The 27052-nt window shown below is 52.1% G+C and overlaps 1 protein-coding gene across 1 annotated transcript in view; it reads left to right on the forward strand.

The window, feature by feature from the left end:
* Window positions 1-7049: 7049 nt before the first annotated feature.
* Window positions 7050-27052, forward strand: part of CDH5 (cadherin 5) — a 30925-nt gene continuing 10922 nt past the window's right edge. The window contains exons 1-6 of the mRNA XM_006203658.4: window positions 7050-7205; window positions 18986-19205; window positions 23451-23739; window positions 24599-24715; window positions 25641-25805; window positions 26680-26867. Coding sequence (XP_006203720.3) covers window positions 19005-19205; window positions 23451-23739; window positions 24599-24715; window positions 25641-25805; window positions 26680-26867 — 960 coding nt within the window. The 5' untranslated portion in view covers window positions 7050-7205; window positions 18986-19004. The remainder of the gene's footprint in view (window positions 7206-18985; window positions 19206-23450; window positions 23740-24598; window positions 24716-25640; window positions 25806-26679; window positions 26868-27052) is intronic.

A 27052-nucleotide genomic window follows, 5' to 3' on the forward strand; every position in this document is an offset into this window, starting at 1 on the left:
AATAATAACAATAACAATAATAATAATAAATGTGTGATAAAATCCTAAGTAAATTAAAATGCAAATGGGATGAGACCTTTTGGGTAAATTCTTTAAAAATATATTTTTAAAAATGTATGCCTAAAATAATCTCTAAATATTTGGTATCTTTAAATTCTAGATTTGTGTTAAATTAAGTTAAATGATGGGAGTTTATTAAATAGCTATGCCATTTTCAGATAAAATAAGATTGAAATATTACTTACTTAACATTTGACTTCCTCTCACAGAGAAACTAAAGGTGTTTAAAAATATTAATAAATGTTTGGCGCCACCTGAAATATTCTCTACTATTAAGGGAAACATCTCAGTATCCTAGGAAAATAAGGTGAATGTGTAAAGGAAGATATAAGGAATGGAATTATATTTTGTTAATGGAAAATAGTAACTTTGTCCTGAAGCTGGTTACTTCTGAATGAAAGAGAAAATAAGGGACATAATAATATGAGTATAGAAAGCTGTGGAAGGCTTGTGGAAGAAGAACCCTGAGGAAAGAGTTTTGTACATCGTCGGGATTGGCTAAGTTTAGAATAAATTTGGTCAAAGTAAATGAATCTTAGAAGTAACCCGGTAAAAGACTAGATTTGGTTTTCTCTCTGTTAAATGGACAAAGTTTTCTTAAAATGTTAATCTCCATTCAATAACAGATTGTGAACTACTTATACTCCTTAAGTGATCTGTTCTGCCTTTACCTTTGAAATATTTTCTTGTTAATGAATAAGTTCTACTTTACAGTGATCTATACTTTTATCTGACCAAGTGTTTTGAAACCTTTTAACAAGCTTCCCAAATATCAGTTTCTGATTAAAGTTCTTTTGATCTCCAGTTAACTTTGGGATGCTACAGAGGGCCCCTGAAACATCCCAAAGAGAGATTTTAAAGCAGTAAGTTTCATTTGGTATGTTAAATAACATGGGAAGTATTGTCAAATGAATAATAAATCTTCCTAGGTTATATTGTATGAGAAAATATTATTAATATAGATATTCTAGAATTTATATGGACTCCCTAAAATTCTGGTATATCTGAAGTTTTACCAGTCATAATTATGATTATTGTGACCAGGTTTCTTTATCGATTACAGTGTAACAGTGTTTAACCATGCTTTCAAATCTTTTGTCATTTATAGACAGTTATTGTTTTATTCTGATGATTTTACAAAACGCTTTCTTTTCAAGGAGATTTACTGGTTTCTAATAAATTTCAAACTATAGCACTGAACTAAACTGGGTAAGAAATTTTAAAGGTCTAATGAAAACTCTGATTTCATAAAACTGTTAACAAAAGGATTAGTTACATGGGACTGAGTAAACTGATGAATATGGTTATAATTTTTGATTTTGTCTGAAATATTACTGGCTTTAATCTGTTTCCCAAACATAAAGAAACTCTTCTCTTTAAGCTAGTTATGACTCACAGCAATTTGATGAATTATACCTATGTAAGCAGACTTGGAACAGTTATCTTTTCTCTCTATCTGATCCCTCCAGAGACTGGAAACTCTTAGGTCCTCAGTGGCTCTATCAGATAAATTAAAAAGACCATCTCCTAACAGACATAGGAATCTCAAGGTATTTTAAGGACCTTAAAGAGAAAACAACTTACCTAAATCTGTAAGGCAAAAATCTATGACAACCCTTTGACGTGGCTTTCCTGGCCTTAGGAAACCTTATTAACATTCTAGCCTCAGACTCCTTATTAAAATTTCCAACACAGCCAATTTAAAAGAGCCTATATGATCAAATAATTAGACTTAACTTATAAACAAGTTAATCTTGATTTGACTATATTTGATAAAAATGAGGGAACTTTAGAGAGAAAAAGATTATATTTTAGTGGATATTAAATTCTAGTTTTGTTAATTGAGGTCTATATTTACTAAGACACTTCCCAAATCATTCCTTGCTCTTATGTTACATTGCTGCACAGTTTAATTGAATTATTAAAAGGACACTGTATGTTTGTTTCTGAAGCTCAGTAATCTATCCTTGGGTAAAGATCTGATGACTCATGACCAGCAACCAGGGGATTATACATACTGGAATAGACATGACTTAAAGAACTGTCTCCAACCTGAATGAAAGGACCCTTTACCAGGTACTCTTAACTAGCCCATGCACAGTGAAAGCTAAAGGAAATTGACTTTTGGGTTAGTTTCCAGTCAGACAGAGCCCCTGCAGTGGACTGGCCTATATAGAGTACTGCTCACCTTAAAACAATGCTCAAATGAAGAAAAAGCTACCAGGCCAGGATGAGAAGTAGACGACATCTGAGGTAGACAGCTGATCCAAGACACCAGACCAGGGCTGTATATACCAATTACTTTGATATTTGCTCACACCTTTAATTATGAACTACTCCAATTGTTAGGTTTATGGTAAATTACCTATGTCTAGTACTTCTGTGTTACCTTGGTGGGTTTCCCTACTCCAAGGCTCTAACTAGATAGCCCTCAGAAAATTTATTCTAAAAAGGAATGATAGTTCTGTTTAGGCCACTATTGACATTACAAGGTGGGAGACCGCACCTGGCCAATTAATACCTGCTCTGAGCCTGACCATGAATATGAATTTTCTTATAAGATCACTCAAGCTCACTCAGAAACACAAGCAAAATTTTAACCCAAAATGTAACTTCTCAACTATTAAATCCTTACTTGTGACTTTATTAACGTTACTAACTGTATTACTTATATCCTATCTATCTTATAAAATTGTTGTCTCCTCCATTTCCCAGTGTGTAACTAAGCCTCCAACAAGATTGATGATGGCTAAACATCTTGAGGAAATAGATAAAATTTATAACCCTGCATAAAATAATTGTAATAGTGTGATTCTAGGTATGGGAATGAGCAACGAGGGGTAAACATCTCCTGGATCATAAAAGACTAGAAAGACAGGTGATCCAGAGAATTTTTGGTATCAACAGGGCCTGATCCAAAACTAGCACTTTGAGAGGCATGTCAACAGATTCTTCACCTGATCTAGGAATGAGCCTTCCTAGTACCGTGGGACAAATTTGGTCACGAAATGGCTCCCAAAATATTGGTCAAATTTAGGACCAAGAGGGAGCACTGTGAGCGAAAATACTGCAAACATATTAGTAAACAAAGAAAGCTGAAACCAAGTCATCAGCGGCTGCCATCGCCCCCCAGTGGGGACAGGCCTGCAGCCCAGCCTCTGCAGCCACTCACAATGGTGCACCCTGAGCAGACTCAAAATAAGAAAGGACAGGATACTGGCCCTAGATAGCTAGGTGCTTGTCGAAGGAATGAATTCAGTGAGCCCAAATGTTTGCTTCCTCCCACACATAGAAAAGCACTAAATTCTTTAACTTGAGATGCCTGGTTTTCTTTAGATAACAAGTAATCTTTTATTGTTCCAACTCCCTGGTCTTTGTTGTAAAGCTCCTTTATATCCTAGCTCCTCCCCTACCTCTTCAGAGCAGTCCCTCAGAACCATCTGAGAGGCTGTCATCCCAGCTCGAGTCCTCCCGCCAAATAAAACATAACTCGTAACTTTTACGCTGTGCATTTATTTCAGTCGACAGTTTCTAGGTCCGGGGCCACTGTGCACAGGGGTGAAGAGCCTGACACACCCACGCAGGCCCTGCAAAGCTGCAGATCGGATCGGCAGTGCACTGGCTGCCCACGCTTTCAAGTCCACGTGTACAGAGCCCTCACCCAGTGCCGGGCGCCCACAAGGACAGACATGCAAAGGAGACACAATCTGGGAGCAGGGAGGAAAGATGAGAGGATGAGGTGGTGAGCCGTGAAGGGGATCTGTGTTACACAGGCTTCAGAAGCCCCGAGGAGGGAGCAGAGGTGGCGAGCTCCAGGTGGAGCAGGCGATGGGGGCAGAGGGGGCAGCCCAGTAAGTAGAAGAGCAGGGGCAAACACCCAGTGGCCTGGCTTCCCTGTGCCACCCGTGGGCCTCACACTCTGTGGGGAAGAAGGAACAGGATCCTTTGTCGATAAGCCCCTTCTGTGCGCTGGACTCAGCGGGGCAGGAAAGTCTGGTGGGCAAGGAGATACCTTTGGAAACAGAAGCCTGGTTGGGAATTTCCAGTCCACCACTGACAAGCTCGGCAATCCTGGGGAACACTGAGTTCCCAGGCTCTGTTCCCTTGTTGGTATGATGGAAATAAAAATAGAACCCTTCCCAGGGCTTGTCCTGAGGATTAAGGGGAAGTCCCCGTGGAGGGAGAGCTCTCAAGCCATGCATGGTCCTCTAACGTGAGCGTGCAAACTCCCTCCCACATGTGCCCTGGGAACTACAAACGTGTAGGTCTCAGGGTTCCAGTGCCAGCTATTCTGACTCCATGAGCCTAGGGTGGGGCCCAGGAATCTGCATTTTCAATGCACGCTCCCCAGGTGATCCTAAGGCAGGTGGCCTGAAGACCACACTTTGAGAAATACCTGTTCAGTGAAAGTTTGCTGTTACCATCACTTATTTTCATTATCTCATCTGCTGCTCTGACAGCAATTCAGACAGTTCAGCAAAGTCTGAACTGGCAACACATTTCCTACAAAGGGAAAGAGGCTCGGAGAGGCAAGTCGGCTGCCCCAGGTCACACAGCCAGTGATGGGGCAGCATTGGATCTGTCAACCCCCAGGCCCAAACCTCTCCAAGCAGGGTGTCGCTGGGCCCCCTCCCCGGTCAGCTTTCATCCTAGCAGAGGCCTGGTGGGTGTTCCCAGGCCTCACTGATGCCCTCCCCAGCCCTCACCTTCCAGCCCCATTGCTGCTTCCTCCCCTGGCTACTAATCAGATCTTGAAGACCATCCCATTTCCTGCCAGCCCACAGGCTGCCTCCTTCGCACCCAAGGGCACTTCCTGGCCTTGTGCCCTCCCATTACCTCCTTTGCCTCCAGGGAGGTTGGATCCGGGGCTGGGCAGTGGCAGAAATCAGGCAGGAGATCCTGAGGAGACCCTCGGGGGCCCTCAGGGGCACTAGCCTCCCTCCCTTGGCATGGACTACCTTTGCATGGAGGCCCCCTCCCCACCCTGGGGACACGTGCACAGACAGCCATCCCCTTGTTTACAGACGACAGGAACAGCAAGTTTCAGAGCAGAGTCAATGTCCCTACGAACTGGGAGTACAAAGGGACTTGGCAGATTGTGCCAGGACAGATCCTGTCCCTGTCTGCTACCAGCGCTGAGTCTGAGACTCAGTAGGAAGCGACGCCCGGGCCTGGCTGGGTCCCGTGGGCATGTAGACCACGAGGGTAGGCAGTTGCCGCAGGCTGGGGTGACGACCAGGGATGGAGCCTTGGCCTGTCCTGGCTCCTCTGTGGCCACCCCACCCTCAGGCTGGAGAAGGCAGAGTTAATTCTGTTGGAGAAGGAAATGCTGAACCTTTGTTCATTCCACAAACAGTGATGATACAGAGTATGCGGCCTCCCTCCCGCAGAGACCCGCCTCAGGGCACTTCTCCCTCCAGCCCGCCTGGCTTCCCTGCCTGCTGGAGTCCCCTTGGCACACAAATATGCCGGCATCGCTTAAAACAAAACAAAGAAGCCTCCCGTTTCTCTGGTCCTTTCCCTTCAATCTGTCTGGTCACATAATTGACCTCCGACTTCCAAATCCAGCATCAAGTCTCAGTCCTCACCTTTCCCAGGCTGACCCAGCCGACATCCCCGGCTTCCCTCCTTCCTCCCTGGGCTCTCTCCTAACGAATCTACAAATCTCAGAGGCCCAGGGCCTCCCTCCTTATAAACTTGTCCATTGCTGTGGCCTCAGGTGCCAAGCTATATATAAGCTCACAGCTTCCAAACCTCATCTCCAAGCCAAGTGATTCCGACATATTCACCCATGTCTCCAACTGTATCCACCCTGTATCAGCCCCACCTCCAACTGCTAACCTGACGTGGACACTGCGGTGTCTAAGGGCAATCTCAAACTTAAGGCCCAAAACAGAGGAATCTTTATCTTCTCCCCAAAAATACTCTTCCACCCCCTTCCCCATCTCCACACTAGTGTCCACTGACTTCCCCCTGACTGCCCCTGGGCCAGAATCTCTCCCTCTTAGGTCTCTGTTTGTCCAGCTGTATAAGGAACCAGTCCAGGACTTCCCAACCATTCTCTCACCCATGGGAAAACGGGCAACTAACTGTTCAAAGGACAGATTCCTACTACCTGCCCTGGGAGATTCCAGATCAGTCAGACTGGGGTGGGGCCCCCTATATGCAGTTTGCAAAACCTCTTCATATGACTCATGATTAACAGAATCTGAGCTCCTCCTGCCCCAGCTTCTTGGTTCTAATGGTCTCTGGTCCAGCCTGCAGCTTCCCTCCTTATCTTCCACACCGCTCTGTGATTCTTGTTTAGCTCGAGAGCCATGTGAAATTGAGGCTATGATTACCCCCATTTTACAGAAGAGGAGACTAAGACTGGGGTGGTGGGGTGCGATGGGCTCACCATCACATCAAAAGCAGAGTCAGAAACTTGACTCCACCTGATACTCCAAACCCAAACAGCAGCCCCACAGCCAGGCTGGCACCTCGCAGCTGAAACCTCAGCTCACAGAGCCAAGAGCTGCTGTCTGTGGCCCATCTCCCCTCCACCCCACTACTGAGGACCCAGAGGCCTCCCCATCTCCTGCAAAGTCTGCCCCTCCCCCAGCGTGTCATGGGGTCACCTGGGAAAATCTGGCTCTGGGCTCGGGCTGACCCAGGCTAGATTTCTGGCTCCACTACACCCAGCTGAGTGGACATGTGCTTTAAACTTGCTGAGTCTGGGTGTCCTGAGCTGTAAAATGGGGGTGAAGGCACCCACCCTCAGGCTTACACGAAGTGTGGACTAAGGCCTTGGCAGATGCCCCAGAGATGAGGCCTAGGGTTGGGGTCCGGGTTGAGCGTCCCAGGCCAGGTCCAGGGCTAGGCCTCCACGGAGACAGCCCAGCGGGGCCGAGGCAGCCGCCCACCGCAGGGCCTGCCTCTCTGCAGCCAGCCCAGCCCTCACAAAGGAACAATAACAGGAAACCATCCTGGGGGGAAGTGGGCCAGGGCCAGCTGGAAAACCTGAAGGGGCGGCGGCCGGGCCTCCCTCGCCGCCGGGTGTGGCTCCCCTGGAGAGGCTGTCGGCCGAGCCCCACACAGCTCCACGGCACGCTCGGCCCAGCCAGACAGCCCGACCGGACGGACACAGCTCTCAGCCCAAGGGCACGGTGAGTGAGGGTCCTCGGCTTCCCCATCTGTAGGATGGCCATCACCGGCTCTCGGGGAAGAGCACTCCTTGGGGCAGACTGGGTCTCCTGGCTCAGAGCAGTGCTGGGAAGGCGCGTCCAGCGGTGGTGCCGCGGGCACGGAAGGGTGTCAGGGCGGGGTGGGGGGGGTAGGGGCTTGGCTCTCCCGCAGGTAGATGTCCAGGCTCCAGGGCCCACAGGCTTCTATGGGTGCCGGGCTCAGATGCTCATAGGGCAGGGTTCTGTCTGAGTCGCTCAGCATGCCAGGGGCAGAGGACTGGGATCCCCGCCTAGGCTCCCCTGAGGTGCCCCTTTCCCCATGAGAGAGGATTTACCAAGGCCTGACATCATCCCTCACCGCTTGCCCCAAAGGCTCTGTGCTAGGATTGGGAGAGGAACCCTGGAAGGGGAGCTTGGAGCCTCGGCCCCTCCCTGTCGGCCAGTGCCCCCATTTTCAGTATAGGCAAGCTGAGGCTTGGCTCCGGGCCCTTGAGGTCCTTCCTGTAGAATCCCCTCCCCTCCCGGCCCCAGATGCTGTCAGGGCTGGTTACGAGCTGTGCGAGCTGTGGTCTTTCTCCTCCAACACCTGGAGACTGAGGCCCAAAGGACCCAGTAGCCTTCATATTTTAGAGAAGTTCCCCGAAAGTCTTGAAGGCGGATGGCCTAGGGTGAGAGCTTGGCTTGGAGGAGGCTGTCCCAGGTGCAAATTGGCTTCCCATGTGACTTCGGGAAAAACCACTCAGTGTCTCCAAATCTCAGTCGGCTTGTCTGAACGATGAAGATGGCGATTCTTTCTGCGGTTCTCTGTGAGAGCTAAAGGTGGTGCCCACAGGAGGCTGGGAAGCCATGGAGCCCGTTACTTTACGGCCAACAAGCCCATGCCTTAGGTACGGCCTTTCTCCATTTCTCAGTGGAGGCAACTGAGATTTGAGACAAGGTCTGGTACCCCAAAGCTCAGGCTCTTTCCAGAGCCACGTAGCTTCCCATGCGTCAGCATCCTCTTCCTCTGTAAATTAGAAGAAATGGTCTTTTCCTATGTCAATTAAAGGAGGCGGTGTACACCCCTGGTGCTGGGAATGGCCAATAGGAGGGGGAGCTTTCAGAAATCACAGCTGAATTTACCTGCCAGCCAGAGCTGACCGTGGCTTGAACGTCATAAAAGTTTGACCCCTGGGGTCGGTCAGTCCCCCGCAGGTGAGAGGACGTGTCAGCTCGTCCTCTGGGCAGCTGCTCCACGCCAAGCACTGTGCTTATTCCCCACCCTGACCCCATGAATGCTTCTGCCATGGGGAGTGGGCAGAAAGGGTCCTGGTAGAAGATGAAAGACATGCCTGAGGAGGCAGGGAGCTTGGGCAGCTTGTTGGACCTGGAGAGGCCAGTGTGGTCAGAAGGTTTTTAGAGCAGGGAGTGGCAGGAGGGCCAGTGATGCTGAAGGCCATGAGTAAGTACCAGGAAAGCTTTGGTTCATCTTCAGATGATGGGGAGCAGGGGGATCCTCCTATCTGGCCTGAGTTCAGCCATGTGTGTGCCCTAGCCTGGGGGACAGCAGATGACTGAGGAGCCCACGAGCTGCTGAGCCTCCTGGGGGCCCTGCCAATTCCAGCTTACTATGGTGAGGGGTTCGGCGAGGTACCCATTGGCCTTGCAGGGGTTAAGCTGCCCGCCCTGCAGTCTGGACCTGAGCGATTGTGCTGCTGAACAAGGGCCGGACATGGGGCAGGAAGCCGGAGGGGCCACGCTTATTTTCTCCCAAAGCTTGATGACTCACAGCTCTGCTGCTGCCTCGAGGATCCGTGATAGATACAGTGGCCACTAGAAAAATCTTGAGCCCCTTGCTCAGGGGGATCCATCCCTGCTACTTCCGTCACTTCTCTGCACCCCCTCAGCATTCTTGAAGCTACTAAAATTATTCCCATTTGACAGACAGAACTACAGAGGCCAGAGAGGCTGAGCAGCCAGTCCAAGGTCACACCCCACTGCCCAGCCACAGTCCACAGGGATGCTTGAGGAGGAAAGAAGCCAGGATTGAACCTGACAGTTTAAGCCATAGAAGCAGGCACCAGGATGAGCCAGAAGCCTGATAACCCTGGGAGAGGAATGCTCTAGGGGACAGGTGCTGCCCTGAGTGTCTTGGTTTCTGGCTGGAGAGGTACTAACCAGCCCATCCTAACCTAGATCTAAGCTGATACTGGGTGGAGAACCACAGAAGTCTTCTTGGAGGAAGAGCGGGAGCCCCAGAGGATGCTGGCAGGTCTTGGGTCTGCTCTCTGAGCTTCAGTCTTTTAATCTCTCCAGGGCAGGGAATGGGCCACGTGGTCCCTAAATTTATTTAGGGACCTCCAGATTATCTGTCAAAGTGTTAACAGTCAACTTCTGGCAGGTACAGATACTCGGAGGTGGGAAAGTAGGGCCCAAAGAGCTGCACTGGGCAGGAGGTGAATGAGATTTCCTTCTGGAGAGCAGCAGAGAGGAGCAGGAGGTGGGCCCAGGCCAGAACCAGGAAATGAGGTCAGGTGTGAGTCGGCCAGTCAAGCTCACAGCCGCCAGGCCAGAGTAGGCGGGTAGGTGAGGGTTGAGACACCCACACACTTACTGAGCACCTACTGTGTGTCACGCTTCGCCCCCATGGTCGCATTTAATTCTTCATTATAAATAAGGCTATGAGAGCTCAGAGAAGGCAAGGGATGGGCCTAAGGCCACACAGCTCATGAGCAGCTGGGCAGGTTCAAACAGACAGGTGTGTGAGACTCGTTCTGTTGCCCCTGCTGACTGCCTCAGAGCCCCAGGTAAAGTTGGAAAGTCCAGAGGAGGCTGGAAAAGGCTCTCAATGGTGGGTGTTCTCTCTTTGAAGTTTGGAGTTGCCTCATTAGGACACAGAGGGATAGGCTGATTGACCGTGGAGCCCAGAGACCTCAGTACAAATTTGTTTCAAACAAGCTCAAAGACTATATTGAGGATTCAGGGACTGAGTTCAGTGGGAATGAACACCGTGGTTGATTAGTGATGTCTGCCATGGGTATAAGTAGGGTTGAGTGGCAACTCATGAGTTCTGCTTTGCTAGTCCTACTTTCAGACAGGGCTGTGTGTATGTTCATCGGGGACCCATAAGGAGGATAGTCTTGTCCTCAAGGGCTCAAAATCCTAATGGTGGTGTGTCTGACAAAGTGATGGGCCATTAGAGATGCTGTTTGGAGACAGGGAGGAGTTTCTTTGAGCTTTATCAACTATTGTACCCGCTCTGACCACCCAGTGTGTGGTCTGCAGATGCGCAGATCTGTTTTAAAGCCTGTGAGTGAGAAGGGAAGCAGTGGCAAGACCAGAACTGGAGAGCAAGACAGGATGGCAGACAGCGGTGGGGACATTGACACCTCACGGTCCAGGGCCTTGAGTTCATACAGCTGGATGCTGGGATGAAGCAGACACAGACCCACAACCTGCCTGACCAGAGAAACTGCAACTAGGAGGCAGAGGCTATGCTGGAGCCAGAGTCAATCAGAAGACCTCGTGGAGGGTATGGACTGGGGTTTGAGAAAAAGTAGTGTGTTCACCCAGGGGACACAGCAAGCAAGAGCTATCTGGGCAGAAGGAACAGCCTGTGCCAAAAACGCGCTAAAGAGAGAAAGAGTACATCCTCTTCTAGAAACATCTAGTTCTCGCAGCTGGAAAGGGCAGGGCAGTGAGGGAGAGGAGAGCCAGAGGGGTGGGCAGGGACATACCGTGCTGGGCCCTGGACGCTGGCTCTGGAGCTAGGCTTTGTCCTGGAGGGGGTGGGGAGCCAGAGAGGAGCAGTCAGCAGTAGGGCAGCATGGGCAGCATTAAGGAGAGGGAGGCTGTTGGCAGAACCTGGAGGGGAGGGGATCAGATCTGGGACTGGTAGGAGCAAGTCATAGGGCTGAACTGAGCCCTGAACCAGGATAAAGCCCCAAGGGGCCAGCCCCAACACACCCCATCCCTCCTGCGGCCTCACCCTTCATCCTCCCAGTATCTCTGTGGCGGCCAAGGCCCAGCTGTAAATGCTGGGGCTCAAGGAGGCAGTTTGGGAATCCCTGAAGGAGTTGGGGGATCACTGGCTCCAACCTCTTCCCTACACTGAGGCTCGAGTGGAGGGGTGGGAGGGCAGTGGGGAGAGCTGCCCAGGACCACACAGGGAGTGGGGCTCGAGTGCCCCCCACCCCCACAGGCACACCTCCTGCCTGTTCTGGGCCTCTCCTCCCAGTGCCTGGCCCTTAATTTCTGACCCGGGGCTGCTGGGCTGGAGTCCAGAGCCTGTAGGAGGCTAGGCTGGGACTCAGTGTCCAGTACACTGAGGCTTTGCCTAGGGCTGGGCTCTGCTGCCAGGTCCTGTCCTGGCTGATGGAGGGTGTGCTGGGTGGGAGCAGAGGAGCCAGCCCCCTGAGCAGAGACCCTACAGGGGATGGAGCTATGTGCCTGTGTAGGCAACACATTTGTGTCTCTGGGGCCAGAGGATGTTAGTGTGTATTCCTGACCCCTGACCCGGAGTTTTCCGCTACCCCACCCTCAAGGGCCCTCCAGCCTGCAATAACCCCCCAAAGCCCAGACTTAGCCCCTGAAGCCTAAGGCTTGAACAGGGTTTGGGCAGAACCAGCCCAGGGCATTTGCCAGGCTGCCCGCTGAATGGCTCCCAGCTGGGTCCAGGCTTCCTGAGGTCCGTTTAGCTACAAAAGGAGCAGCCCCAGTCCACCCCCTCTTCCATCTCCCTCTGCATCCCTCTTGCTCCTCCTTTTAAAGAACATACTGCTGAGCAGAACTCACAGCCCCTTCGAGGACAAACCCAGCGACAGATGGGGGCCACAGAGAGAAAGGGACCAAAGGGAGTCTTGCCTGCTGTCCCATAGCAGGTCAGAGAGAGGCAGGACTCATGCCCGGACTGAGCCCCTTGGAGGAACCGGGGTCTTCCCCTCTTTGCCTTCTCACAGCCTCCTCTGCTCCTCCCTCAAAGCACACACCACAATTTGAAAATGTGTGTTTTTTTATCAAGTGGGTTAGTGTCCCTCTCCCCCATGAGGGCGCAGCCTGTGTTTGCTCCCCATGTGTAGGTCAGTGCCTGGCACATAGTAGGTGCTCGATAAACGTTTGTTGAGTGACTGTATAACCCCTGGGCTCTACAGAGGGCTTCAGAGAAGTGGTGACATGTGACCTAAATCCAGGCAGAAGCAAGAGTAGGGCAAGGACAAAGGCTGGAGGGTTGGAGGGTGTGGCCAAGGCTGCCTGCGGTTAACACGCTTCAGGCTGGAGCAACTCCTGGGAGCTCACCAAGTACCCTTGAGACCCAGACAGGGAATTGGAGAGGAGCAGAAAGAGGCACAGAACACCCCTGTGCCACCCCCACTACCCCTGCAACTTGGCTCAGACTTCTAAGCCTCCCCTTGGTCTGCTCAGGACCAGCCAGGCATCTAGGATCTGAGCTCAGGGGTCCCACCTACTACGGACACAGACCCGGACCTAGGAGTTCTCCAAGGCCTGGACCTCCCATCTGCACATGGCTGAGCCCAGCTACCCACTGATGCTCCAAGGTTCCCCTGCCCCTTCTCTGGGGCACCATGCCCACTAGCAGGGGCCTGGGCCATATACTCTGTCCTCTCATTTTGGGTCCCTGAACCTTCCCAGACCAACCGAGGCAGAGGGCCCACCCTCCTCCACCAGTCCATTTGGAGTGGACCCCAAAAGCCTCTAACATGGCCCTGGGGACATGTCATTGTCACGGGTCCTGGATAACAAGGACATGGGCCGGCACCTGGCCTCTGGGAGCCCAGCAGGCACATCTGAGCTGTCAAGTGAATCCCTCTTCCCCTCGGCTGTTGTCAGGCAAGTTCCTGGGGCTGCTCAGCTGGGTGTTTCTGAGCACAGAAATCACTTCCAAAGTCCTCAGACCCTCCGCACATCTGTCATAGCCCAAATCCTCCCAGAAGCAGCCTGATCTCTCCTAAAACTTGGTGACAGCAACCAAGAGATGTGAGTCCTACTTGTACAAAAGGGGCTAAAATAAGCCTGACCCCCGCTGTGCTCTGACCACGCCTCCAGAGGTGCGGCCAAGGGAAATTCTGTTTCCAGCTGTGGGTCCAGCAAGTCCCACCAGCTGACTTCCTCTCCAACAGCAGAAGGAGGAGTGACAATGGTTTGAAAAAGCCCTTCCCCTCGGCCCCCATTTAGGTGGATAAATTTCTAACACAAAAGGCAAAAGGCAGAAATAAATGTGGCTTTTCAAATGGAAAAGTCCCTCAGGACCCTCTTAGATTGGGCACAAAATGAGCCCAGGATTTAGAAAAAGATAGATCTGGGTGAGGGTTTCAGATCTACCACTTATGAGTTGTCTCCGAGCCTCAGTTTCTTCCTCTAGGAAATGGGGATGATAATTCCTACATCCTGGGGTAGTGTGAAAAATAAATAAATATGGTATCTATGAAAGCCAAGCATGGAGAACAGCTTCTTCTTCTATTACTATTATCATTATTACATGTGAATGTCACCACAGAGATAGAGTGGCATGATGGAAAAAGCCTGACTTGAGGTGAAAGGCAGCCTAAGTTTAAATCCTGGCTCCGCCTCTTAACACTGTGTGACCCAGGTTGACTCACTCCACTTCTCTGAGCCTCATCTGCAAAATGAGATTACTGACAACTACCTGGAAGTTTACAAGGTTTAACTGAGATAAGGTTTAAGTGTGCCACTGAGGAGGTGTTCAAGAATGACTGCCCCAGGCAAGGAAGGGCAGACTTGGGAGGACACACAGGGGTCCAGCATCGGGGTGCAGATGGGGCTATGTGATCCTTGTCACCCAAAGAGCCCCCACCTCGAGTCCTGCCTCCTCAATAACGGCTCAGGTTGCTGAGCCTGCAGACCTGGCCCCCACCCCAAAAAGTCACCCCAGTGATGTGGGCTGACTCTGTGGGAGCCAGTGCCAGTCCTGTGTGCCAAGGAATTTCTCTCCAGGGCTCACAGCAGGGAGAGATTCCTCTGCTAGACATGGACTAGGACCCAAGGGGCTTTTCTGCATATTCAGAGAACACTCCGTGTGTGTGGCCAGCCAAAGCCCACCGAGGGGGTAATGTCCCCTTTGAGGCAAGTGGCCATAGCCTAGGACTGGTGTCCTCTGCTTTACTTATGTCCAGTGTGGTTATTTCTTTGTTTGGCTGATGCCTGCTGTCAGCCCTGGGACCACGACGAGCCAATCCAAGCGGCCCTCGACAATGAGAAAGCCCTGTTCCTCCTCACTGTATCAAATGGGGTCCTGGCAGGAAACAGAATTTACCCCAAGCATTCAAAAGAAGGGACTTTATGAAGGGAACACTTACAGAGCTGTGAGCTTGGTCAAGGGAACAAATGGGCTGCTCAAGCAACAGGCCACCCCAGGACCAAAGGGACAAAGAGGAGAGAAGGGTGTTTCCAGAACCGAGTGAGGGACAGATGGTGGCAGTAGAAGCCACCATCATGGAGAGATGCAGCCACAGCAGGAAATGTGAACCAGAGCAGAGAGCAGCAGGGAAGAAGTGCCCCCACCTCTCTCCTCCCATCCTCAGAGCGCCTACTGGAGCCCCTAATGGCCCAACACCAGAAGCCAGAGCCAGGAGGCCCAGGGTCAGTCCCCTTGACACAGTAGAGGTCGGGGAGGGGCAGGGGGAGTGGATCCAGCAGGGTGGAGTCCTGCCAATCCCCCAACCAGATGACTCGGTGTTAAGGAACGAGAATGGTAAGCTGACAACTCAGTGGAGCAGGGCAGAGTGTCGGCGAGGATTCGTTCAAGCTTGGCTTCATTCACAGCTACTTTTCTTCTCATATTACAATTTTTTTTTTTAAATTCAGGCCTGAAAGCAATCCTGAGAGGTAGATACTAGTGTTCCCACTGTGCAGATGATGAGACTGAGGCTCAGAGAGGTGAAGCATCCTGTGCTCAGTCACACAGCAACAGGGCAGTGCACCTGACGTCCTATGAACCACAGAGCCTGTGATCACAACTGTCACCCTGCTCTGGGTGAGCCCAAAGAGGAGAGAGCTGTGTGTCACTGGGCCTTGAGGAGTGGGGGAAATGTCGACAGGGCAGGTAGAGAGCTGTTCTCCAGAAAGGGAAGGAAGCTACAAATAAGCCCAGCACGCGGCCTGGACATCAACCCTGGACCAGCCCCAGGTGGTGGGCTGATGCCCAATGGAAGTTGCCCAGGGATGTACAGGGTGCAAGGCGGGGATCAGGGGTAGTTCTCCTGAGGGTTTGACTCTGAAGGACAAGTTCACCGGACAGAGAAAGAGGGAAGACCTGTGGGGCCATCCCGGGTCCCTTCTCCTCTTCCCCCACCCACCCTCCTTTGGGTCCCAGCCTCGCAGTCTGAGCACCAGCCACACGAAGCAACCATCTGTAGCCGGCTCCTGCTCTGCTTTGTCCCCAGCTCCAGGCCAGGTCTCCAGCAGCTGTAGGCAGTGACCACAGAGACATTTCAGAGCACCTCCAACCTGACATGGCCCACATAGAACTTTTGGTGCCCCACCTCCCCACAGTCTTCTGAGTCTCAGTAAAAGCCCTGCTGCCCCCAGCTGCTCAGGCCAAAGGCTGGGAAGTGGTCCTAGACCCCTCTCCATCCCTCACCCTCTGCATTCCATTCGTAGCAAGTCCTGTTGACTCCAGCTCAAAAACACACTCGGTAGCCACACACCCCTAAACCTGGTTTGGGCCACCATGAACTCTTACCTGGATGACGACTGCCCCCTCCTGGCCTCTTGGCTCCCAGCCGGCCTGCTCACCACAGCCAGAAGCTCTCCAAACCAGATCACAAGGCTTTCCCTTGTGTTTAGGAAAAAGCTCTCTCGAGGCTGCCCTGTGCAACCCAACTGCATTAGTCTCCTCTGGCTGCTGTGACAAACCACCCCAAACATGGTGGCTGGGAATAACACAACTGCATTTATCTGTCATCTGATAGTTCTGGAAGTCTGAAGTCCGAAATGGGTTTCAGTGAATCAGACTCAGGACAGCTTTCATTCTGGAGGCTCTAGAGGAGAATCCATCTCCTTGCTTCTAGAGGACACCCACATTCCCCGGCCTGGGGTCCTGCATCACTCCAAGCTCTGCTTCTCTCGTCACATCTCCTTTCTCCTGATTCTGATCGTCCTGCCTTCATTTTTAAGGCCCTTGTGATTAGTCTGGGTCTACCCACATTATCCAGGATAATCTCCCTCTCTTAACTACATCCTAACTGCTGAAAGTCTTTTGCCACGGAAGGTAGCATTCACAGGCTGCAGGGATTAGAATGTGGACATCTTTGGGGGTCCATCATTCAGCCTACCACATGGCCTGGCCACCCCTTCTTGAGTCCGTTGTTCATTCCTATCTGACCCAAGGGCCTTCTATTGGTCCTTCAAATGCACTAATCATTTTTCCACCTCAGGGCCTTTGCACTTGCTGGTAACTTCTGCCTGGAATTCCCCTCCCTTCCCCTGGCATTCCTAGGGCTGACACTCTGACACTGGCATACGTGTCATCTCACTAAGAGGCCTTCCCTGTCTCAGCCAGCCACCCCCTTACCCTCTGTTGTGTCCCCCAGTATAATTCCCTGAGCACCTCCGATCACCAGCTAATGCTTTCCCCCACGCACTTATTCTCCTGGGGTTCCCACTACAGTAAGTGCTCCCTGAGGGCAGATCCTGTCTGTCCTGTTCACTGCTGCAGGCCAACACCTAGCATATCCACTCAGGGCTTGGATTTACACCTCGTCCTGCCCAGAACTCTCTCTGTTTCTCGGTTTCACTTCTGTTTGTTTTATTATTTCATTTTTGAGTCACTTCTCACTCGAAGGAGGAAGAAAGAAGCAAGACATGCAGTTCCTTTCCAGGCAAAGAAGGAAATGACCCACAGGCCAGAGCCCAGCAAGGCTGGGCAGAGGTCACAGCTGCCGCCTCCCCTGAGTCAGGACCAGCTTCCTGGCCAGGATGCTCAACTCCCCAAGCCTTTGTTCACTGCCTTCCTCCTGCCTGGAGAGGCTGCCTTTTCCACATCCCACCTCAAAGGGCACCAAGTCTCATCTAGTTCAACCACCTCACACAGGACCAAGGAGACAGACCAGGAGCCTGCCCAGGCCCACGGTACACGCACCGTGGGCCCTGCTGGAATGCTCAGTCCCACCCTAACCCTGGGAGCCCAATTCCTCCTGGGCCAGCAGAAGGGGCCACAGGGTAGAGGTGGTGGATGCTAAGATCAGCAGACCCAGAGGCCAGTCTGCACAGACAGCCTGGGCCCTCACTGAGGACAGCCTGGCGCCTGTGTCTCAGAGGAAGTATTACTAGAGTTTAGAAATCTCACGTGCTGTGCAGAATCCAGCCTCTCCCTCTGGCCAGGGTAGGGGACAGCCAGGGAGGAAGCCTCTCATCCAGCGTCCAGTGGGTCCTTGTCTCTCTCCAGGCAGGAGCCCTGATTCCCACTCCCACCCACTAGCCTTCTTCCTCTGAACCATCCCAGGAGCCACAGGTCAGTGACACAGGTGCCAGCTGGGCAGAGTGATGTGGTCAGGGCTGAGAGGCCTCGGTGACAGCCAAGGTCACAGCCTCTACCCACCATAGGGCAGTGGGGAAAATCCCACTTCCTGGAATCAGGATGAAGTCAGGCCCTGATCTCTGGGTGACCCCAGATCCCAGTCTAGGCTGATCCCACAACCCAAGGGCTGCCTTCAAGGGTGCAATCACATGGGGCCCCTGTGCTTAAAAGGACCCCATGCTGGGTTTCATGTTCTTCTGTCTCCATCCTTATGTTCTTAATAATTTTAGACAAATGACCCCACATTTCCATTTTGAACTGGGCCCCACAAACTATGAAGCCAGTCCTGTGAGCACAGCCTCTCACCACCCCCACCCTGCCCCACTCTGGCTATTGTGACAGCTACTAGGCTGGTCACCAACTGTGAGTTCTGGGACTGGTGGGGGTCTGACCGTCCTGGTTAAGACGTGTGGTCTTCTTAAGAGCCATCTGAAGACAGCATCAAAGCAAGGCTGCCACCGGGGCTCTCGGGAGGCCAGGTGGCGTGTTTGTTCAGAGGGGTCTTTAAATCACACCCCGCAGCAGCTGCTAGGACAAATGAGGGCACCAGGAAGAAGCATGAACTTTGGGGCCAGGCTGACTTGGTGAGAATTTAATTCTCTTGCTTACAGTCTTTCTGGGTGACCTCAGAAATGTTACTAAACTCCTCTGTTCCTAAGCTCATCTCTAAAGTGAGGTACAATTATACCCACCTTGAGGGTTATTGGGAGGATTAAATGAGATAGCCTATGTAAAGTGCTCAGAAGAGTGTCATGCATGTAATAAGTTACTAATATTTATTTTTTGATACTTATTATACTTATTGATAACATTTATTGATGCGTGTTAGCTGTCGAGGTCAGACTCCTGGGCTCTGTTCTCAGCCCCACCACTTACTCCAACTTGAACTTAACTTCTCTGTGCCTCAGTTTCCCCATTTGTAAGATAAGGATAACCTGGGGGTCCACTGCACAAGGCTTTGGAGGCTACCATCCGCATCAGCATTGCCCTCTCCTCTGGGCTCCCCTGTTGCCTGCACTTGCTTCCCCAGCACATGTGACCTTTAAGTAGGAATTATTTCTGTGTCTGTCTTCCCCTCCCAGACTGGGAGCTCTGTGGGGGCAGGTACAGGGCCTGGTTCTGCTGGTCTGAGCAGAGAGTGGAGGATGACGAGTGAACCTTTCAGTGCTCCCTGGGAGCTGTTCATGGGGACTGCCATGCCCTGATGGTATCTCCCCTCCTTCCTCAGATCCATCCCTCCCGGGGAGATGCAGGTGCCTGGGATGCTGCTCACTGCAGTGGGCGCCTGCCTGGGCCTGCTGGTGGCCGCCGCAGCGGCCAGTAACCCTGCCCAACCAGACACCCCCAGCTCACTGCCCGTGCACCGGCGCCAGAAGAGAGACTGGATCTGGAATCAGATGCACATTGATGAAGAGAAAAATGATGTGCTGCCCCATTACGTGGGCAAGGTAAGGCGCAGGCCCCAGAGCAGAAGAGGCCTCAGTGGCACATGGCCCACAGCGGTGGTGGTGGTGGTAACAATGGTGACAGGAGTTGTGGTGGCTGTAGGGATGTGGGTGATGGTTGTGAGGTGACTAACCGGGAGAGATGGTGGAGGTGGTCATGTGGTGGTGACTATGGTAACCACAGTGGTGGTGATGATGACAGCGGTGGTGATGGTGGTGTGGAAGGGGGAGGCGGGGGGTGATGATGACCATGGAGGCGATGGTGGGAGATGACGATGGTGGTGAAAGTGACAGTGAGCAAAATGGTTCACTTTTCTCCCAGACCTTGGCCCATGGACTGCATATCACTGGCAGAAGGGCCACCCCTTGCACAGGCTAAGGAGGCCAGCCTAGTCTAGTGGTTCAGGGCTTAGGGCAGGACCAGCCCACTTGGCCATTAAAGTTCCCCATCTAGGAAAGGTCCAGAAGACCTGAGCAGACCTCTACAAAACAGTGCTGCTGACAGAGCTCATCATCCAGGCCAGTTTGCCAACCTTGGTCGAGGCCTTGGAACCTCCTCAAAAACCTCTTTCTCTCAGACTACCCCTCCCTGAGTCCCCGTCTCCCCCCACTTATCTCCCCAGATTCTAGGACACCCATAACAAGGCCTGACCCCAGCCTGCCCCCCAGGGCAGTGCCTAAGGCTCTAACCCCCATTTCATCCCCTTTGAAAATGCATCCATCCTCCATCACCTTCCTAGGGCTTGGAGCAAATCTGAGTGACTACTAACTGTCTGACAGTGTCAAAGGGTTGCTGATGTCAAAATCATTGACTCTGATTGAAAGGAATGGCTCTAGGGGTGGAACTTCACACAGGGAGATAGACTAGGTATTTCAAGACTTTTCAGTGAGGAGAAAAATCCCTTTCCAGTGCTTTAAAATCTCACCATGTCAGTTTCTTGGAAGTGAAACATGGGCGGCTAAAGAAGGACCAGATCCATGCACTGGTGAGAGGGGGTGTGGTCCCAAGCACGAGGCTGGGCCCTGGGAAGACGAGAGTAGGCGAAGACAGACGTGGTCCTCACCTTCATGGGGCTCGTGGTATAAAATAGGGGCTGGCAGATCCAGCCCACAGGGTGGTTTTGTAAAGAAAGCTTTATTGGAACAGAGCCACGCCCATGCACTAAGACATGGCCGTGGTTGTTTTCATGCTACAACAGCAGGGTTGAGAAGTTGTCACACGAGACACACAAAGTCAAAAATTTTTACCATCTGGCCTTTTACAGAAACAGTTTGCCTACCCTGGTCAAGAAGGGCAGTATGTACCAAACAAAAAACCTCACAAATGCTGGTGACTGGGGAGCCCTGTGGTTATAGAGAAAGAGGCCAGAAAGGACCTTTTGATGGGCAAGGGTCCAGTCTGGCCTCAGCACCAGAAACACCACAGCAGCTGGGGGTGGGGCCAGCTGGGGAATCTCCACCCACAGCCCTGGCCACACCCGCTCACCGCCCAGGACTCCTCTGGTCCCCAAGAATGGCTGGGAAATCTAAATCTTTCAGTCTGGCCACTCAAGAGGGGAAGACGCTTGCCCAGACCTGAAACCAAGACAGAGGCCTAGGAAAGGGGAGGGTTCCTGACCCTCGACCGGAATGTGAACTATATGTCCTAGAGGAAAATGGCATCAGCCCACCTGCATCCCTCCCAGTGGGGTGACGGTGCTGTGAGTCACTCTTTGAAGAGAGTGGCTGCTCCCAAGGAACGTCAGCAGGCTGAGTCAGGGACAGTCAGCAGAAAGCGGGGACCACCTGCAGATCTGGACGGTTCACCCAAGGGTCCTGGCACAGCAGGAAGAGCGTCAGGCCAGTGGTCACCTGCCAATAGCGTGCACCTGGCACAGGGCTGGGGGACTGAGGGGCCGGCACAATTCCCACCCCGGGAAGAAGCAAGGGTGCCGCCTGGGAGGGGCAAGGACAGGGCTCTGAGGATCAACTCCTGGCTCCAAAGACATCATCTGAGGGAAGGAAGTCCCTGTTTATTGAGATCAGAGCCCAGAGCCCTTGTTTACAGAGCTGTGTGGAGGACAATGAAAGCGATCCCTGAGCGGCCATCTGAATCCACAAGTACGGGTCAGCATAGCTGTTGGCATTAGGATGTTACACCCAATTTTAAATGCTTAAAAAGGGGAGGGCCCCCCAAAACCTATAACCTGCCCAATCACGAGGAAAACATCAAATTCTAAGAGAAGGGATCCTACAAAATACCTGACCAGCAGTCCTCAAAACTCTCAAGGTCATCAAAACAAGGAAAGGTTATCAAAACAAGGAAAGTCTGAGAAACTGTCTCGGCCAAGAGGAGCGTAAAGAAACATGACAATTAGATGTAATGCGGTATCCTGGATGGGATCCAAGAACAGAAAAAGGACAGTAGTTAAACGCTAAAGGAAATCTACACAAACTATGAACTTAAGTTAATAACAATAATATATCAATATTGGCCCATTAATTACAACAGATGTACCATACTAATGTGAGATGTTAATAACAGGGAAACTGGGGGCAGGATGTAAGGGAACTCTGTACTACCATCTCAGTTCTTCTATAAATCTAAAACTGTTCTAAAATGTAAAGTCTACTTAAGAAAAGTTAGAGGGTAAGAAAGCAGAAACTCATATGCAAATGAAGTCTTTTTTAACACTATTTCATGATATTGAGAAAACTTGTTTAGGTGTGAGTCAAATGCAATCTCAGGCAGAATTCCAGTAACATCAATCAAAGCTGACTCACACCCCCTTGCTACCCCTGCCCATGCAGGCTCTAATGCCGCCACCCAGAATCACGTTTGGAATGACCATGATATCATAACCCTGAGTAACTCACACAGGGCCCCCGGCTGTGCTTCCTCCTTGATCCCCACTGTACCGGCTACCCTCACCAGGCCACAGGTTCCAGAGATGGTGCATCACGTCTTGCCTCCTGCCCAGCTGTCCACCAGATACCCCGGCCACTGGACTTTGGCACTTCCCCATGAACCACCTGCCACCGCACACCGCAGCCCTGCCCCAGGATGCTTCATCACCTCCAGCTGCTCCCCGCCCAGCCCAGGGGGAGGGTCCTCACTCCCTGTGCCCACTTCCTCACCTCCAAGACCATTCTTTATGCCCTGTCACCTGGCTTCTCACTCCTCCCCCAACCCCAACACTGCTCTCACCGAAAGCTGCAATGACTGTACCGCTGCAAAGTCTGGGGACGCTCCCACTTCTGTCTCGAGACCCCACTCTCTCTCTGTCTCTCCTCCAGCCTGTCTGATGCACCTGCATCAGACTCCTTCACTCAAGGCTCTCGTTCCATTTGACCCTTAAATGCTGTCCTTCCTCCAAACCTCAGCCTCTGCAGCTTCAAACCAGGCCCCGAGAGCAAGAACAGCGTCTGGCACCCTCTAGGCATCTGATTTTCCCTTTTATTGAAGTCTATTCTTTGAACATCCTAATCATCTACGAGAGGACCATTCGACATGTATGAAATGTGATTAGCTGATGTTCCTGATAGTTCCTGTTTCTAAGACTCTATACATGAAACATTCAGCAAGTCTAACCTTCTAGTATCCTTTAATGTATGGATCTAGCATGAATAGCAGCTAGCCTTTACTGTGTGCCTGTGCAAATTGCTTTACACACATTATTTCCCAAATCTCATTCCTCAGGACACTAATACTATGTATGAAAAAGAAGAAAGGTTCAGTTGTCTGATAAGTGTGGGAAGTCCTGAGTTAAGCAAAGCTCAATGGAGTTGTGTTCTGCAGGACTACACATGGCAAATCTCCAAGAGAACACTTTACGTACTATTCCAGAACTAAATGACCGGGACCAGTGGGGTGTTGATAAACAGTTGAAAATTGGTTTTTGAGAGGAAAAAAGATCCTGATTTGTTCATTTGCTATGTCATTTCCATGGTGTAAATACTTTCACTATGCCTGCTTCAAGGTACCAACTTGATGCATGGAAGGCAGAGAGGCAATAGATATGCATGAAGACAGCATTATCCAGTATTTCCATTATTCGATACAATCAACATAAAATATTCAAGAACCTAGTTAAATGTAGTAACGTAATTAACAAGCAATAGATTTGAGTATGCTACCTTTGTTTCTAATGCGATTGATTTAATTGTGAGTTTACATCATTGAATTTTCAATAATGCCATGCTCTGGCACACTCACATGCACACAGTCACCACTGCCCTTTCCAGCTCATGGCGGCTCTTCTCTCCTAGATTAAATCAAGTGTGAACCGCAGGAACACAAAGTACCAGCTCAAAGGAGAGTCCGCCGGCAAGGTCTTCCGGGTCAATGAGAACAGTGGGGACGTGTATGCCTTTGAGAGGCTGGACAGAGAGAAGATCTCTGAGTACCACCTCATTGCCCTGGTGGTGGACAAGGACACCGGGAAGAACCTGGAGTCTCCTTCCAGCTTCACCATCAAAGTTCACGATGTGAATGACAACTGGCCTGTGTTCACACACCGGGTGTACAACGCCTCCGTGCCCGAGATGTCAAAGATGGGTATGTGCCCAGTCTGTCTCTCTCCCTCTCCCCTTGCTCATCGGTAGCCCAGAGGCACCTCTCCCATCGCAGCTTCACCGCCTGGGGGCAGGATTCAGTGAGTTCCGGGCAGTAACAGTGATGCCCATATTGCCACTTTTTATTATGACTGAAAAGAAACTCTGGTCCCCAGACGGAGCCCTCACCATCACAGACACACACACGCACCTCATTACTCTTTGGAGCCAATCCTTCCCACTGCTCTGACTCTCAGGACTGGCCCGTCAAAAGCGTAGCTTTCTCACGCGGAGGCAACTCTGCCAGTGAGACAAGGAGAGCCGTCTTTCAGTCTGTGCAGGAGTCTAAGGGGGTGTAGGGATGCACTCCTTCCAGAGGTGTGTCACCAGCCTGGAACCCAGGCCTCCGCAGGGGACAGTTCCTTCTGCAGTTCTACCCTCAGCCTCCAGGAGGTGCCAGAAAAGGCCTCCCTTCCCCACCACTTGGTCCAGGCTCTCCGGCCTGGACTCCGGGACCAGACCTTCCTGTTAAGCATGGGGAACCTGGAGTTCCTAGTCGCTGTTCTCACACTTCTAGAAGCAAGAAGAAGCCCCTTACTGTTTCTCCACATGACCCCAGCCATTTGCCCCTTCCCACATTTCCCCCACCAATGAGAACCACCTGCTCTCTTTGCCCCTTGTGTGTGATCGGGCTGCCAGCACTTTGCCCCAACACAGCTCCTCAGAGAGCAATGCAGCCTCTTCTCCCGCAGGCCCGGAGTGCGGTGGGTTTGGGGAACAGCAGAAGCCCCATCTGCTCTCATTTGGGAACGGGCGGGGGGCAGCAGTCACAAGGCAGCCAGCCCTGGATTCTCTCTCCACAGGGACCCCAGTCATCCAGGTAACAGCAGTGGATGCAGATGACCCCACGGTGGCAGACCACACCTCTGTCGTGTACCAACTCCGGAAGGGAGGAGAGCATTTCGCCATCGATAGTTCTGGTCAGTGTGGCTCCGCCTCCCCCCCACCTCCTCGGGAAGCACTGGCTTGGAGGCGGGTGGAGGCGGACATTCCAGATGCGGGCAGGCGCCAAGGGAAGTCTGGTCTGACAGTTGTCACTTACCACTGGACCACACCGCCCCAGGGACGCAGTCATTACCACACATCAAGACCAGGTGGCTGGTGAGGGCAGAAGGAGGCAGACAGGGGCCCAAACAGTGAACTCACAGGACAGGGACAAAATCAGGACCTAAGCAATGACACAAGAGGCAGAAGAGAATGCCGGTTAGCAGCTCATGGGTATGGAATCAGACAGGTCTGATTTCCAAACCCAGCTCTGCTATTCACTGCCTCTGAAGACCTTAGGCAAGTCAGCTGACCTGTGTGAGCCCTAGTTCCCTCATCTCAAAAACTGGGAGACTTATATTCACCTTGTACAGTAGCCATGAAGTCTAAGTTAGACAATGCATAGAGAGCACGTGGCCCATTGTCACTGTCCACTCAATGGGACTGAAAAACTGTAAGGACTGAGTCTTGGGAGCAATAAGAAATCCAGGTGGTCAGGCATTGGCACACCATCTTTCGGAGCAGTGGCGAATACACAGCACAACCCAAGCTGCGCTGAGACAGCCATCACCAAGCCCTCACGGCACTCTTCCCACTCAGAGCCTAGGTGTGGCCCCATGCCTTCTCAACCCAGTGCTCCAGGTGGCTAGGACTGACAGCAGACCAAAGCGTTTGGTTGCTTTGGCCTAGCAGTGCAGGGCTTGGAGGTGGGAGATGGTTCACCACGGACTCTCAGCCCCGGCTACACAGGGAAACCACCTGGGGAGCTTTGAGGGCAGGTGCGCTCTAGGAGGGCACGGGCATCAGTATTTTCTAAAAGCTCCCCAGCTAACATGGCTCCTGATATGACACTTTCTGCAGGACTCATTGTCACGAAAAGCAGTGACTTGGACCGGGAGATGCAGGTCAAGTACGAGGTCGAGGTGGCAGCACAAGATGCCAAGGGCCTCTATGGAGACTCGGGCACAGCCACAGTGATTATCACACTGCAGGACATCAACGACAACCTCCCCATCTTCACCCAGTGTGAGCCCCTCCCCTGGGGCCCCGGGCAGGTGGCGGGTGGGATACTCCAGGAGCCCTGGAGGCCGAGCCTGGCATCCGTCTCCCTCTCCCTCCACCCCAGGGTGGGCCTACAGCTCAGGAAGTCTTTCTGGAGCACGGAGGGGCCCTGCTTCCCACCTGTACGCATCCCCACAGTTGGCCAGCTGTCCCCTGCCACAGTGCCCTCGCAGGCCAGCAGGAAGGCACGCTCCCTGCTGTGTGCCACCGCTGGGCCAGAGTCCCACTGCCAGATAGGGCCAGCTGCACCCGATCCCATGAGCTCAGGAAAATCCAGAAGGCCCCCACCTAGAAAATCCTCATGAGCTGGGAAGCAGGGGTATGGCAGGGCTCCATGCCCAGAGCCCACCCACAGCCTGATTCTACCCCCAGAAAAACATCTGACAAGAGCTTTTCACGCACCCTGGGTGGGGCTGCAGAGGAAAGTCAGCCGGCTCACCTCTTGCACCTCCAATGCTGACGGTGTCGTTCAGAGGCTCGGCCACTGCAAGGGCAGGCCGGTTTTCCTGAAATGGCCTCATTGTGGACGGTACCAGTTCCCTGAAGGCCGGACTTCTCTCTCTTGTCAAGTGATAGGTCCCCTAGCAAAGTACCTGACGTACAGAATGTTCTTGAGAGTAAGTGCTCGTCAGATAGATGGAAGGATGGAAGGACAGATAGAGCAGACCTCTTTGCCCTGGGACCCAAAATTCCAGGGGAATTACCACTACCACGAGTACTACTGCTACTGTTTTATTGTGCCCATTTCCTGTATCAAAATGTGTTGGATAGTATGGGGGACAACCGCCCTGTCTAGCTCATTAACCCAGTGCCCGCTGGGGTTCCCTTTTTGCATCAGCCAAGTACTCATTTGCTGTGCCTGAAGACATCCGTGTGGGCAGCCCCCTGGGCTCTCTGTTTGTTGAGGACCCAGATGAGCCTCAGAACCGGCAGACCAAGTACAGCATCGTGCAGGGCGAGTACAAGGACACCTTCACCATCGAGACGGACCCCACTCACAACGAGGGCATCATCAAGCCCATGAAGGTGACCTCAGAGGTGGAGGTGGGGGGTGGGACTGCAGCAGTGACCTCAGATGTGGAGAAAGGGGTGCCCAGCATCCTCAGGACTCACCCAGGGCTGCTCCTGGCTTAGAGGCCATCAAAGCTGCACCTTCTGGGTCAGATTGCTGAGCTGGCCACGTGCTCATGGAGACTGTGACCCTGGAGCTG

This window comes from Vicugna pacos, chromosome 9 (genome assembly GCF_048564905.1).
Source record: "Vicugna pacos chromosome 9, VicPac4, whole genome shotgun sequence".
Lineage (NCBI taxonomy): Eukaryota > Metazoa > Chordata > Mammalia > Artiodactyla > Camelidae > Vicugna > Vicugna pacos.